The sequence below is a fragment of the Budorcas taxicolor genome, chromosome 5, assembly GCF_023091745.1.
Source record: "Budorcas taxicolor isolate Tak-1 chromosome 5, Takin1.1, whole genome shotgun sequence".
Classification (NCBI taxonomy): Eukaryota; Metazoa; Chordata; class Mammalia; order Artiodactyla; family Bovidae; genus Budorcas; species Budorcas taxicolor.
Window position 1 is genome coordinate 31,382,847 of NC_068914.1, and position 16,967 is coordinate 31,399,813.

Here is a 16,967-nt window from a genome sequence, read left to right on the forward strand (position 1 = left end):
ACCATGAACTCCTTATTGCCAAATTCAGACTTAAATTGAAGAATGTAGGGAAAACCACTAGGCCATTCAGGTATGACCTAAATCAAATCCCTTATGATTATACAATAGAAGTGAGAAATAGATTCAAGGGATTAGATCTGATACATAGAGTGCCTGAAGAACTATGAACAGAGGTTCATAACATTGTACAGGAGGCGGTGATCAAAACCATCCTCAAAAAAAAAGAAATGTAAAATGGCAAAATGGTTGTCTGAGAAGGCCTTACAAATAGCTGAGAAAAGAAGAGAAGTGAAATGCAAAGGAGAAAAGGAAAGCTATATCCATCTGAATGCAGAGTTCCAAAGAACAGCAAAGAGAGATAAGAAAGCCTTCCTCAGCAATCAATGCAAAGAAACAGAGGAAAACAATAGAATGGGAAAGACTAGAGATCTCTTCAAGAAAATCAGAGATACCAAGGGAACATTTCATGCAAAGATGGGCTCAGTAAAGGACAGAAATGGTACAGACCTAACAGAAGCAGAAGATATTAAGAAGAGGTGGCAAGAATACACAGAAGAACTGTACAAAAAAGATCTTAATGATTCAGATAACCATGATGGTGTGATCACTCACCTAGAGCCAGACATCCTAGAGTGTGACGTCAAGTGGGCCTTAGGAAGCATCACTATGAACAAAGCTAGTGGAGGTGATGGCATTCCAGTTGAGCTATTTCAAATCCTAAAAGATGATGCTGTGAAAATGCTTCACTCAATATGCCAGTAAATTTGGAAAACTCAGCAGTGGCCACAAGACTGGAAAAGGTCAGTTTTCATTCCAATCCCAAAGAAAAGCAATGCCAAAGAATGTTCAGACTACCTCACAACTACACTCATTTCACACACTAGCAAAGTAATGCTCAAAATTCTCCAAGCCAGGCTCCAATAGTATGGGAATGGAGAACTTCCAGATGTTCAAGCTGGATTTAGAAAAGGCAGAGGAACCAGAGATCAAATTACCAACATCCACTGGATCATAAAAAAGCAAGAGTATTCCAGAAAAATATCTACTCCTGCTTCACTGACTATGCTAAAAGCCTTTGACTGTGTGGATCACAACAGACTGTGGAAAATTCTGGAAGAGATGGGAATACCAGACCACCTTACCTGCCCCCTGAGAAACCTGTATGCAGGTTAAGAAGCAACAGTTAGAACCAGACATGGAACAACAGACTGGTTCCAAATTGGGAAAGGAGGACGTCAAGGCTGTATATTGACACCCTGCTTATTTAATTTATATGCAGAGTATATCATGTGAAATGCAAGGCTGTATACAGCACAAGCTGGAATCAAGATTCCAGGGAGAAATATCAATAACCTCAGATTCGCAGATGACACCACCCTAATCTCAGAAAGCGGAAAGGAACTAAACAGCCTCTTGATGAAGGTGAAAGAGAAGAGTGAAAAAGCTGACTTAAAACTCAACAATCAAAAAACTAAGATTATGGCATCTCTTCTCATCACTTCATGGCAAATAGATGGGGAAACAATGGAAACGGTGACAGACTATTTTCTTGGACTCCTAAATCACTGCAGATGGTGACTGCACCCATGAAATTAACAGATGCTTGCTCTTTGGAAGAAAAGCTATGGCAAATTAGACAGCGTATTAAAAAGTAGAGACATTACTTTGTCGACAAAGGTTCATCTAGTCAAAACTATGTTTTTCTAGTAGTCATGTATGGATGTAAGAGTTGGACCATAAAGAAAGACAAGCATCGAAAAACTGATGCTTTTGAACTGTGGTGTTGTAGAAGACTCTTGAGAGTCTCCTGGAATGCAAGGAGATAAAAACCAGTCAATCCTAAAGGAAATCAATCCTAAATATTCACTGGAAGGACTGATGCTGAAGCTCCAATATGCTGGCCAACTGATGAGAAGAGTCAACTCATTAAAAAAAGACCCTGATGCTAGGAAAGACTGAAGACAGGAGGAGAAGGGGACAACAGAGGAAGAGATGGCTGGATGGCATCCCCGACTCGATGGACATGAGTTTGAGCAAGCTCCAGGAGATGGTGATGGACAGGAAGGCCTGACGTGCTGCAGTCCATGGGGTCGCCAAGAGTCGGACACAACTGAGCGAGTGAACAACAACCTCTCATTTTTTAAGAGGAAAGATCCAATTGCAAAAAAAAATGCTTGTTTGTAAAAAATGAGCCAATTTTCATAAAGTGATAATACATAACTTGGCAAAGACCAAATAGCCAAAAGTAGACATATGCTGTGTTCTTATTTTATTTTTATTTCAGGCGAGACTTATTTTGCTTTAAGAGTAATTTCTGGCAACAAGATATAAAGAGAATGTAACTTCTCATTCCTGAAATCTATTACCTTTTGATAAAAATGTCTCTTAGTACCAAAGTTTGTATGAAAATGGCTATAATAAGCCACAAACCATGCTTTAGTGCCAATAGCAAGACCATTTGAAGAAGTGAGGGTGCTACTCTGACTTGTTTTCCTTAGCTAATGAGAAATACCACATGGTGGTTTGGTCATGTTTGCAACTGCAAAAGACTTCTTAAAAATAATCTAATTGCTACTGACAGGCCTGACAGATGTCACCGAGTTCTGTCCAGTTGTGCCGTAACTGGCAGAATAAAGCCAGGGAGATCCCACACGTGGCTGGGGCAACCACCAAAATCTTGTACCCATCTCTAGACCAAGACGGGAGTGCACGGCACCCTCATGGTGCTCAAATATGGTCCTAAACCATAGAAAGTGTCGCAGTCATCACCAGCACACATTCCAGAAAGGAGGAATGGAAGACACAGTCAGCTGGAACTGGGAGGGCAGCCAGCCTGACAAGCACCGGAGCTACAGGGACAACTGAGACAGGGCTGAAACACTCAGGGGGAAGAAACGACGCAGGCTGCACCAGCTGCATAATTCAACCCGGACTACAAACTAGCTTTCAGAATGTGCGGGTCTGCCCTCCTACTGTGTTTCGTCTCTCCTACTGAAATCCTGTCCATCCACCTGTGTCACTACGGATATATGTCCTCCTTCAGGAGTTACTCATATAGATCGACTCTGTTTCTAACATTGCAAAAGAAAACCAGTTACACAAGACACCCATTTGCATGAAACGGCCTAATAAGAATCCAGTGCATGGATGGACCTAGAGACTGTCATACAAAGTGAAGTCAGACAGAGAAAGGTAAGTATCATATGGTATTGCTTACATGTGGAATCTAAAAATATGGTACAAATGAACGCATTTACAAAACGTTTAAGTAGAGTCACAGATGTAGGAAACAAACATGGTTAAGGAGGGGAGGGATGTATAGGGAGACTGAGATTGACATATACACACACCGCTATATATAAAGTAGATAACAATTAGGATCTGCTGCACAGCACAGAGGAAGAGTCTACTCAATACCCTCTACTACTCAGTACTCAATACAGGAAAAGAATCTGAAAAAGAACGAATACATGTATTTGCATAACTGAATCACTTTGCTGTAACCTGAAACTAACATGACACACTAAGTCAACTGTACTCCAATAAAACCTTTAAAAGTAAATTCTTAAAGAAGAATCCAATGCTATGTAGAGCCATCTCCTGATACCACACCTGTTCCTCTAAGCTCAGTGTTTCTCAGCCTTGCACTGTTGACATTTTGTGTCAAATAATTCTCATTGTGGAGGCTTCCTTTTGCAGTGTAGGATGTTTAGCATCATCCCTGGCCTCTACCCACCAGAAGCCAGTAGCACCACCTCCCACACGTGATAACCAAAACTATCGCAACAGTGCTACCATGCCCCCGGGGAATAAAATCAACCCAGCTTGAGAACCACGATACCACGTAACAGTATACAAATCGTAGTGAAACCATTAATGGATTTTAAAAGAGAAAAGGAAGGAAAAAAACTGTAAAAAGCACCAATAGAAATTGAAAACCGAGGTTGAAAGTAATTTTAAAGATGGTCATCCAACAAGGTTCTAAAATGTGGGTAAGGACTTAGCACTGCATTTCTTCTTGAAAAAATAGTTAAGAAACATATTCTCAATGTGAGTTTTCCTAAATGAATGTGCTGGTGAATCTTCATTCCTCTGGTGAGCACTCATTCACCATGAGCACCTACATATGTGCTTAGGAGTGGAGAGAATGCCCTTGAATTTTGCAATCAAGGTTTCCAGCCTAACTCCATCATTTCGAACCCTATGTATGACACTGAACAAGTTACACCATCTCTCCATCAGTTACTCATGCGCAGAGTAGGGATAACCATGGTCATTCATGGAGGATTACTGTGAGGATAAAGAGAGAGAACACACCTGGGACAACACATATTACAAGGCAGACAAATCAGGAATAGTTTTGCCCTTCCTCCTCATGGGGTTTAACAAGGAAAGGAGTTGTAGTTAGCAGGGATCTTGGGATGGCAATTTCTTCACTTTTAAAGGTAACTGACTTGAAATAAAACATCTGTTCAGGAACAAGACCACTGAGGGGAAAGGAGCTCTCTCCCCAGGAGACAGGGTAACAGAGGCAGGTGAATTCAGAAAGCTTGTGACTTGGCTCCAGTCCCTTCTGGGGAACACAAAGGCGTGATATACCATTTAACCATCCTTCTCACTTTCTTCTTTTTTAAATTACAAAAATTTTCATTAGTTCTTAAGAGATTTCATAGTGCTTTTAAACTTACAACTAAGAAGTTATTGATAATATAGCATTATCTTTGCGTATCATACACTTTTAAATGCTGATTTAAGTGTTGTGCCTAATATCTAGGACTATTTTGTTTTTTAGACCGTCTCAGGAACACAGCAAAATTGATGCAAAGCACAGAGTTCTCATATGCCCCTCCCCACACACAGCCATTGGCTCCCCCACCATCAATATCACAAACCATTTTGTGGGTTTTGACAGATATAAAATGACATGTACTTACTATTTTAGATTATATAGTTTAGCTGCCCTAAAAGTCCTCTGTGTTCAGCCTGTTCATCCTTCCCTCCTCCAAGTCCCTAGCAAATACTGACCACTAAATCTTTTTACCATCTCCATGTTTTTTACCTTCTAAAACGTTCACGGAATTGGAATCATACAGGATGCCTTACCAGTCTGCTATTTACTAACTGTAAAACCCAGGGCAAGTTATTTGACTTTATGAGCCTTAATTTTTTCACTTATAAAATGAAAATACCATCACCTAACTTACATGGTGTTCTGATCAGGAAATAAGATTATTTACATAAAATATTTAGCAGAATGCTGTGCCCCAATTGGCCTCAATAAATGGCAGTAGCCAATATTACTATCGACATGTCAATGACATAACCAAATCCTAATTAAAATACCACAACTAAAACAACTTTGGTCTGGAAGATAATCAGGAGGCTGTATCTTGTTAAGTCTCATTTACACACCTACTATGAACAGTACCAGAGTTTCATCATTGAAGGTCCCATGAATGGCAGCCATCAGATCATTTTCCTTAAGTTTCCTTCCACTTCCCTGACTAGGGCTACTCAGACCATGAAAAGCAGTTTGAGCCACATAAGCTTCAGCCACAAATCATGTCCACTTTCGTTCACTTAGAGAGGTCTACAGGAAAGATATCAATAGTCAATTTTCTCAATAGTGAATGCTACTCCTGTGTGAGGGCTGTGATTCTAAATCTTTTTCCTACACAACACACCTTGGTGATACACATTCTCATCTCTATTTGTAGTTTCACTATGATCATGACTGAGTTACCGGACAATCTACAAATGCTGACTCAGTGTCCACCATGTTCGGGTGTGGGCTTGCTCAGTCCTCTCCAACTCTTTGGGACCCCATGGACTGTAGCCCACCAGGCTCCTCCAGCCACGCAATTTTACAGGCAAGAATACTGGACTGGGTTCCCATTTCCTCCTCCAAGGGATCTTCCCAACCCAGGGATCAAACCTGCACCTGCTGCTTCCCCTGCACTGGCAGGTGGATTCTTCACCACCGAGCCAGCAGAGAAGAGACACAACAGTGAACAAAATGCATGTCCTCTTTACCATCTGAGGATCTAACTGCCTACAATGGTGTGTTCTCTGACCTTTTCTTCTCACCCATTTCACATTACGGCATGCACACCTGCTCACTCATGGCCAACTGTCTGCCACCCTATGCACTGGGGCCCGCCAGGCTCCTTCGTCCATAGGATTCTCCAGGCAAGAATACTGGAGTGGGTTGCCATTCTCTTCTCCAGGGGATTTTTCCCCACCTAGGGATCAAACCAGTGTGTCCTGTGTCTCCTGCAAAAGCAGGCAGATTCTTTTACCACCAATGGGGCACCTGGGAAGCCCCATTTCACACCATGACTGAATAATATATACGTGTGTGTTTCTTCATACATAAAAACAGTGACAGACCTGACTAAAGGTTTCATGAAACGATGCTCTCACACTCTGAAGTTTGCTTCTCTAATCTGGCTGTGGTCTGTGTACATGCTGCTTGTGACCCCACAATACACAAATACCATGGTCGAAACCCACCACTGGGAACACTGTAATCCATATGCTGCGCCAGGCCCTCTTTCTGCCCCCTGCCCTTTGAGCAATAAATACCAAGGTAGAAGCATCATCAAGTCCCATGTGAACACACAACAGAAGCTTTAGTACACTTGACAATACATTTTCCTCTGGAAAAAAATTAAGTGAAAAGTCTACATTTTTTCTCATGCGAAGATTCTATATTAGATGTTGCTTGTTCTGATGGAAGACAACCAACAATAATAAAGCCCCATAGAATTCTGATGATCTTCTTGTTTATTCCAGGAGGAAGAGAACAGCCAGACTTGGTGCCAAATGGCCTCCAAAACATCAGGCAACCCAGCCAACACCTTCCATTCCGGCTGTCTTGGGGCACTGAAACTGTTGTAACAGAAACACTTGCAGACCACAGTTGCTATCACTTAGTTAAACTCTGCAGGACAACTCTTCCCAGAACAAAAGGCAATAAAGCTTTATTAATGCTGATCTTACTTACATGGAATTTGGCACACAAACTTTAAACAATTTGTAGCCACATCCACCTTGGCTAGTCTAAGAAGAAACAGGACTGATACGCAAATTAAAAGCAAGAATAAGATTTTAAGAAAAATGTTTACCTATTTGAGGGAATAAGCCCATCTAACGTCAAGGAGCATGCAGGATGATCATAACAACGCAGTAAGTTCTCCTTACAAATCACTTTTATCTATTTGTTAAGGCAGCTTTGGCAGGACTTGTATTTAGCAAAACAGTCAAACTTGTTCAGAATGTAATCTGTACTTTAATGAAGCTGCATTTATTTTAAAATAGGCTGTGATTCAGAATAACATTCAAAAGTTTAATGAGTACCTGAAATCATTCTCTGTTAGTATGCTTCTGTGGTATTATACAATTATTATTAACTTTTGGCTGCACTCTGCAGCTTGTGGGATCTCAGTTTCCCAGCCAGGGACTGAACCTGCACCACAGCAGTGAAAGCCTGGAATCCTAACCTCTAGGCCATTGGGGAACTCCCAGAACTTTAATTGGTGTTTTTTTTTTTTTGGTTGCACTGGGTCTTTTTTGCTTCGTGTGTGGGCTTTCTCTAGTTGCGCAAGCAGGGGCTACTCTTCATTACAGTGTGACGGCTTCTCATTGTGGTGGCTTCTCTTGCTGCTGAGCACAGGTTCTGAGGCATCCTGGCTTCAAGAGTGGGCTCAGCAGTTGCGGTTCAAGGCTCTAGAGTACAGACTCAGCTGCTGTGGTGCATAAGCTCAGTCGTCCTGCAGCACATGGAATCTTCACAGACCCGGCATCGAACCCGTGTCCCTTGTACTGGCAGGCCGATTCTCATCTACTGCACTGCCAGGAAGTCCCTTGATTCTTAAATACTGCTCTCACAGGAACAAACCTCAAGTCTTTCTATGGAAAGCAGAACCTTCTATTATTCTAAATCTAACAGTTGGAGAGATTTTTATTTTCTTACACTCAAAACAAATTTATGCTATACAGTAGAAATACTATGTATTGCTTAATTTTCTTAATCATGGCCCCCATCAAGATAATCCTAGGCTTGCCTATTTGAATGCCCAATTGCCTACATAAATTTAAGATACTGAATCTTACTGAATCTTAAATTCTTAGTTCTTTTTGACTGAGGATTCAATCTCTCAATGATTTCAAACACTTGGGAATTTTTTTTTTTAAGTTTTATAGTTCCTGAGTTTATATCACAAAACATGCACTTCCCCAAAATGCCCTGCTTACTAAATGACAATGTTCCTAGTACTTTTTTCCACTGTATTCTCTATGGTTAAAGGGAATGAAGAAAGGTAAAGGGAAGGATAAGGGGAGAGAAGAAGGGGGTAGAAGGGTGACATGGAAGGAAGAGGGGCAGATGGAGGGGACAAACACCAGACAGTCTGGTACCCCAAATGACACTCACACAGGCACTGAAAAGCGAGGTCACTGTCACTCTAAACTCACTCATGCTGACTGCAAAGAGGACAGAGACATAAAATTAATGAATCCGTATAGATGCAGTTCTTTAGGAGCCAAGATGGACACTGTTTCAGAGAAGCGGCCGCTGGAGGATCCTGCCTGTTTTCCGATGGCAGTCATCATTCATCCATTCCCTTTCGAACACATGGGAAGCCCCATGGTCTCCCTAGTCACTAAATAATGGTATTTCCATATCAGATGATGAGATTTTTGTTTCCCAAACTCAACCTTAAGAACCACCAGGGGAACTTGTTAAATATATGGATTTCCAGTCCCATCCCAGACCTACTAAACCAGAATCTCTAGTGTGTTAGTCGCTCAGTCATGTCCGACTCTTTGTGACCCCGTGGGCTGGAGCCTGCCAGTTCCTCTGTCCATGGAATTCTCCAGGCAAGAATACTGGAGTGGGTTGCTGTTTCCTTCTCCAGAGAAGAATCTTAAGTTCCTTACATGATGGCAAATTCAGGATGCTGGCTTTCCGCCTTTCTGCCAAGCAGGATCCTACTAACACATCAACCCAAGGAGTCATATAGCTACTCACACATACAGCTGCTCTGATAAAGGACTGATGACTTGAAAAATAAAGTTTCGACAGGACTTTGTGAAAAATGCAGGACTAATTCCCATAAGGTAAAGAAAGGGACAGACTATGGTAACAGTAGCCATGAAAAACATTGGTCTAGGCTCAAACATTCAATCAATAAGCATCATAAATCTAAACGTGAAATACAATACAAACACATGGCTGCACTGTCTCTCTGGCACACGAGGGATCATCTGAAAATTCCAAACCTTCACATCACCATGGGACTTAGAAGTTAATAATCATCCAAAACATGGCATGAGTCCCTAGATACCTTTATATTCTTTGGTCTCTTGACCAAATAATATAATAATAATAGTTTGGAATGAAGAAAGCTTAAAATTAAGAACACCAACTCTTTTCTCAACAACATTCAGAGGTAAGAAAGGGTCAGGTAAAAAAGCAAATAATTACCTTCTAAAGTGCCTCCTGCCACTTGACTTTCACTAAATACAATCTATAGTCACACAAATTTCATCTCTAAGACCATTTGAAAAGTATACAGGAATACACATATCAGGGATGTGAGCCAAAATGTAATTCAGCAGCTGTGTGTTTAAGTACTAAGGGCAAATCAAGTCAATTCTGAAGAGTAATTTCCTCTCAGGAACACATTTTTTTTTTTTCTTTCTTCCCTGAGCTCAATCTCTCTCTTTTGGCACATTCTGCTCATCATTCAGTATTGTGTACATTTATGGCACTTCATAAATAATAAAAAATTGAAGGATGTCTTTAGACATAGGCCTTCAGGGATCAATTCTTAGGCATGATTCCAAAAGTTAACTTTAACCATGTGGAAATTATGCTAAATGCCCTCAAATGTACTGCTGAGATACTCTTATTTTCAAAGCAAAATGTATCATCACAGTGTGGAATAGAGTTGGCTACTCTGAATGGGTTAAATGGATCCATGACCAGAAACCGATCTAAAACCTTATCTTAAATCTATTCGATCCATATTACTAACATCTCTAAAGTTGCAACCACATTTTAAATTTTTAAAAAAATGAATTTTAAAATGAATAATTCTCAGTTTCCCACGATAGGGGTACAAAAACTGTAGCATGGATTATGCAAGAGAATAAGCCATCCAAAATTATCTGGGATTGTTGTAATATTCATGTTTCCTTGGGGCTTTTCTTTAGGGACTGATCAAATTACATTTTTATTAGGCTAGTAATGAAACTCATGTCATTCTTTAAGTAAAAATACGTGACAATACGGAAGGAGGCTCCAGTTCATGTTCAAATTCCAACTTTTTCAAATGGCAGGCCAGGGATTTTTGAACGGCTGCAAACAACCAAATAGGGAGGCAGCCAGCTAGTGGCAGCTTCTCCTCCTGCATAAGTATAGCACATCTCAGCACACTGGAGATAGATATATCCCATGCTGCTGCTGCTAAGTCGCTTCAGTCGTGTCCGACTCTGTGCGACCCCGTAGGCGGCAGCCCACCAGGCTCCCCCATCCCTGGGATTCTCCAGGCAAGAACACTGGAGTGGATTGCCATTTCCTTCTCCAATGCATGAAAGTGAAAAGTCAAAGTGAAGTAGCTCAGTAGTGTCTCACCCTCAACGACCCCATGGACTGCAGCCTTCCAGGCTCCTCCGTCCACAGTATTTTCCAGGCAAGAGTACTGGAGTGGGGTGCCATTGCCTTCTCCAAGATATATCCTATAGCACTTAGCAAACGTAAGATTCCTACAAAGTTGTGGAATTCCACTTGGAAATTCACTATGTTTTCTTAGGACTGTTTAGCATAAAAGCTTTCCCTTTTCTTGCCACCGTGGTCACAAATATTGAAAGTAACAAGGTCAGAGTGTCAACAGGAATTCCAGTCCACTGAAGTCCAGATAACAACACTCGCAACAAGCTGTAAAATAACTTACATTCCAAGGGATGAGTAGCTCTAATAAAATGAGATTAAAAGAAGGCAATCTGGATGACCAGAAACAAGAAAGCTGACAAATCTTGCAGTGTTCAGCATCATTTAGCAATATCGGTCATAGAGAGAAGGGGGCGCAAACACAAAACTCAACAGCAACAACAAAAAAGCTAGACCACAACAGACAACGCTCAGCTCACACCACCATTTTCTGAATTGCTTGGTGATGGTTCTCCATTATCTCCTAGTGACTACGGGCATCTTTTAATGAAGCATATGCAACAAAGTTTCTTGACACTGAGGTTATACAAAAAAAAGCTATCTATAATATGTAATAATGAAAATATGAAAATAATATGTAATCTTGGAAGGAAACTAAGGGTCCTATGCTTTCATTTCTGACCATCCACGCACCAGTGAGTGTCCTCTAGGTTAAAGCAGAAAAAAAAAAAAAAAAGACAAGGAAAACACTTGGCCTAAAAGAAAAATCCTGTGTGTTCTTTGCTGTGTGATAGACGCAGAGGAGAAGCAGCAGTTAGGAAAGGAAATCTAAGTTCCTATCAAATTGGCGGTGAAAATAATCAACCGTTAAATCTGGGACATAAACAAGAAGTCTAAAGTGTAAACAGAGGGAGTCTGTGTGTTAAAAACACGTTATTATGTGTGGGGAATTACCATGACTCGTGGCCACTAGATGGTCATCCTTGAAATCATTAGATGCTACAGTAATCTTCTATAATAGCATGTCTATTATTACAGAATACTTAAAAATATTATTCTGTGGTTGAATCAAAAAGTTATATGTTATTTTGCATTATGATAATCCTTCCCAAATACTGCTATATAACAAATATTTGGGAACAACTATGATAAGGATAAAGGCTGATTTTAATCCCCAGGAAACCTGCGGGTATCCCACAGTCTGCATTATCACAACCACCAATTTCTCCATCTCGCATTGTTTACCTTTCTTGGATTTGGCACCAATCTTCAGTTTTGATGGCCAAGCAATCTGAGTGTTTGTTTCCTCCATGATCTGCAGCAAAAATTTAGAGAAAAACATTGATTCGATTAAGAACTTGCATTTACAGGTAAGACTTTTTTCCCAGAAAAAAAAAAAATTATTTTCAACTCCTTAGCATCATCTTGTTGCAACAAAATGACCTCTTTTTAAAACAATTCAAAAACTAAACAAAACCTTTTTGGAGTTGGGAGGGGGGAAGTGGGGAGGGGAGACACATTTTTATAAGCCTTTAATCTATTAGAAATAGTCAAGTATATTTGTTACTCCCAGCATTCCTCTCTGTGATGCTCCAGAATTTGAACTTGTTGCCAAACCACCCGAGATGCCTGTGCTGAGTAAAACTCCCCCATGACAATCACCAGTGGATTGCAACACATCAAACATGATCCTTGTAATACAAAACGACGTGGGACGGGCCTTACAAAATGAAGCGTGTTTGGTTTTTTTGTGTTTTTTTTTCCTGGAGAAAATAAAATAAACTTGCTTTGGGCACATTTGTGTTTCATTAAAACTGATGAAAAGCCTCTAAACAGGACATCGCGTCATAAGGCTGCATTTCCCATCATCTTTTGCCTGATCTGAGATGGCATTTTTGCCACAGTTCCTTCCCACTTCCCAGGCAGGTAATACTGGCCAGAAGGACTGGAGACCCACTGTGCCAAAGCCCAAGGACAAGTGATGCAGGCAAGGTGCACCCAGCAAAGGAAGCCCACAGTAAATGAGAGACGAGTGAATCACCAAGAAATGCCCATCCTTTCTATTATCACACGAATTAGCCTAGGTTATTGTTGACTTTCATACCATGAATATAAAATTCACTCAACAAATGAATAAAGCCAATAACTGACATAATTCATAGGCAAATGACAGCAACTACCACTTGTAAGTCACTTGAGTGGGATAATATTTAATCTTTCATATGGATTTAGAGGTAACTAAACAAATTAATGGCAAAGACAATGAAACTCATGAACACTGTAGTTAATAAAAAGTCCCTCTTCTCCCTCTGTATTGGCTATGTTCTGGGCATAAGGCTAAATGGTTAACATGTTAGCATGCATCATTCTTCATTTAATCCCCTTTATCACAGCAGCAAAAGGCTTGCAGCAGATGTTTCAGCCTGGCAGCCCACAGAGGCATGTTGTCCGCCCACTATAAGGGTTTTTTTTAAATCTGAGCCAACATTTTTAAATCTGGGAACTTCACATAGACATTCAGGTTTCTGCTTCTCTGGAATATGTGGCAGAGTTAGCATCCGGAGCCCACACCCCAACGTGGCAACACTCGGCTGGCTCTGAGGACCAGATGCCCTCTTTACCCAGGGTCAGGAGACCCTGTGCTGTCCCCCCCACCAACTCCCCCTGGGTCTCCCACAATGAGATCCCAAGCCACTTGCCCTTCTTGTCACTGTGTATTACTCACTTGCCATTTATCACGGTGTTGGCACTTCTATACCCGTGTCTCTATAGAAAACTGAAAAACAAAACTAAAGTCACACTATCTTCACAAAGTCAAGGGGCTGCCCTGGCCCTGCAGGTGGGCAAGCCCATTGCCCCGACTCTCCAGATCCGGCCCCTGCCTCGACTCCTCCTATCTATGCTGTCCTATTCATGGGTTTCATTGTCTTCTCCATGAAATAAGAGAACTTATTTCTAAACAAGTTAGAAATAAGAACTTATTAATTTTTAAACTTAACTCTAAACCCATATTTTTTTATTTTACTTTATTTACTTTACAATACTGTATTGATTTTGCCATACATCAACATGAATCTGCCACAGGTGTACACATGTTCCCAATCCTGAACCACCCCCCTCCCACTTCCGTCCCCATACCATCTCTCTGGGTCATCCCAGTGCACCAGGCCCAAGCATCCTGTATCCTGCATCAAACCTAGACTGGCGATTCGTTTCTTATATGATATTATACATGTTTCAATGCCATTCTCCCAATTCATAGGTCCTCAGTAGTTATCTATAACTACTAAAAGACAAATATCATATGATATCACTTCAGGGCCCTGCGCGACCCCCCCCCCCCCAGCTTCCCCCCAGCCCCGACTCATGCACCACCCCAACCACCTCTCTCTGTTTATCTTCCTCCTAACCCTTATCACAATCTGAGATTCTATTTTCTGTGTTTACTTGTTTATAGTTTGTCTCTGCAAAATCAAAGCTCTCTAAACCCTGCACACAGCAAGCACAGATTTATCTGAATAAATGAATCTTCCTAACACCCTTAGGAAGTAGGTTTCTTTATTCCTCAAATAGCTGGGAGGGAACAGAGTAGGGATAAAAACTTTAGACAGCTGACAAAGACTGGCCTTTTAACCACCATACTATATGCAATATAGGACCTCTTTCTCTTAAAAAATGTGTCTAACACATTTGAAAATATGCTTTAGAATTTATGCAGACTGACTGGTTTTAACAACCTGCAAATATTTATCAAAAACCTACTTCGGTGCCATAGTTATAATACTTAATAAAGAAGTTGCTCATCAAAGACAGTTGGAAGATATAACTTTCTGAAACTTTCATCATTTGGAGAGTTTCCCAGAAATTACCTTGCATGTGATCATCTCTTTTTTATTAAACACCAATAGATGCTCCATAAAGAAAATAATTTGCCATAGAAAATATCTTAATAGCAGGTAACAGCTATTGAGCTGAAAGGCCTTCTTTACACACACTTCCTCTAAACCTCACACCAGTCCAGTGTCTCTACAGTGCAGTGAAATGCGAAGACCCATAGCAATGAATAAGGAACAATTCCTGGTGTTCACAAGCTTACAGCCAAGTTCAGGGACACAGACAGCCCATCAGAGGCAGTGGGCTGGGTGCTGGCACAGGGCCATTCACAAGGGTGGCTCTGGCTCCTATTGTGAAAGGTTGGGGTTGGAGGTAAAGTTAGTAAAGGGCTCCCCAAAATATAGCCTGCAGAATCACTCAAGTCCTGACAGCCAAGTAAAAGCCAATTTATGAATGAGCTTATCAGTCACTACATGAGGGCAGGAAGGCCCAATCAGGAGGGCTTCTTATGGGTCATGTTTTATCACCTATTAGTTCCAGCTACTGTACACGTATCTTCAAAGTGACTAAAATTAGACAGAACATTTTCCTCTAAGATAGCTTAAGAGAGAAAATGGGAAATTAAGATCTTACTATCATATTGGTGGGAAAGCAGAAAGAGAATAATCTATATACTTTTGTGAATTAAATAATTTGGCTGTGTAATCCAGTAAATTATATCAGGTGCCATAATTATAATACTTACTAAAGAAGTTTCCTTGTCAAAGATGGTTGAAAGACATAACTTTCTAATATCTTAATCACTTGGAGAGCATCTTAGAAAGCATCCTGAGTTCAGAGGCAGAATCACAGTGCTAAGCAAGTCTGAGGCTCTGTTACTAGCACATTTGGCTTAAAAAGATGCCCTAAGTGGTCGTCAGAACAAGCAGATAGGAGAACTGGCAAAGATGAGCTCAGGAAGCTTGTGGCTGAAATCAAAGTAGCCACAAAACCTCTGAGAAGAAAATGACTATCTTACATCTCAGGAAAAAGGGGGAAAAAAATCCTAAAGTGAGTTCCAGCTAGTTCTTTCTTTTTAATCTTATTATGACCCTTGTTTCCACTTTCACAAAACCAAAGCTCAAAGAAGAAACTACTAATTTTGAATCATGTTCTACAGACATTAAATCACACCTTAAATATTTTAAAGACTTGTTTTAGCCCATAATTCTGGATGCTGTAACCTTAACAAAGCAGCTAATGAATGGAGGTCAGAGATAAAGTGAAAATTTCAGCTAGAGGCAAAAATAAGACCTAGAAAGTTTACAGGTGAATTCCACACTTTTTAAAAAAGATGTTCCAGGGCTACCAGATAAGCCCTGACCTACAGGCTTATCTTCCTTTTCACAGAGGCCACGTCCTCGAGTCGAACAGCTTGGGTGTAGACCCAAATGATGTCAAAGTCGCTGAGGAGACTGGGCCGTGGATGCAACAAGTTCCTAGCGCATCTCAAGGGTCAGCACACAGGGAAAGGAGATGAGAGGAGCAACTATCACAGGAGCTACAGGCAATCTCTCACCATCTTCACAAAATCCAGACATGTTTAATAGAGAACCACATAACTAAAGTCACATTTTTTTAGAAAACAGGGAAGAACTCTGGAGCAGTTCGTTCTGTGGATTTTATAATGTATGAAAACACTGACATCTTTCAAGAAAATGTATTTTCTACAAATGAATTCCTACAAAACTTCACAAAGAAATCAATTCCCAGAAAACCATGACAAGCCCTAATTTTTTAATTGTTTTTAATTAATTTTTAAAGAATTTGTGCCTGCACCCTGTGGCATATGGGATCGTCGTTCCCTGACCAGGGCTCAAACCCACACCTGCTGTATTTAGAAGGCAGAGTCTTAACCACTAGACTGCCAGGCTCCCTAAATGCCCTAATTTTTAAGCAAATCAGGATGATATCCAAAAACTTTCGTTTGCATTCAAGGAATAATTTCAATTAAACGCCCAACTCCTGACCAACCTCTTTACAAAAAATAAGTTGTCGATGTCCCCCAGTTTTGTGAAATTTGAACTGAAAGCTGGGAAACATGCCTAAAATCACTAGTGCTTCCATGTGAAACAAATCTATAAATACTCTGATGTCAGTTAAGCCAGGAATGCCTGGGTATGCAAAACCACAAAACCTTTGAGAAGAAAATGACTAACTTCTGTTTCAGAAAAAAAAAAATCCTAACATTAATTCAAGCTAGTTTTTTTCCCCCTAATTGTATTATTGTTCTGGTTTCCACCTTCATAAAATCAAACCTTGAAGAACAAATATCTGATGTTGAGTCATTTTCAATATATATTAAATGACACCTCAAATATTTTAAAGACTTGTTCTAATCCATAATTCTGGATGCTTCATGTTTATACCATCTCAACTAGGTCAGTGTCAGCTTCTGAGTATCTTCACTGTCACAAGA

At 40.5% G+C, this 16,967-nt stretch overlaps 1 protein-coding gene across 1 annotated transcript in view; it reads right to left on the bottom strand.

Moving 5' to 3' along the window:
- BICC1 (BicC family RNA binding protein 1) overlaps positions 1-16,967 on the bottom strand; it is a 347,766-nt gene that overhangs the window by 147,290 nt on the left and 183,509 nt on the right. Inside the window, exon 3 of the mRNA XM_052640473.1 lies at positions 11,921-11,990. Coding sequence (XP_052496433.1) covers positions 11,921-11,990 — 70 coding nt within the window. The remainder of the gene's footprint in view (positions 1-11,920; positions 11,991-16,967) is intronic.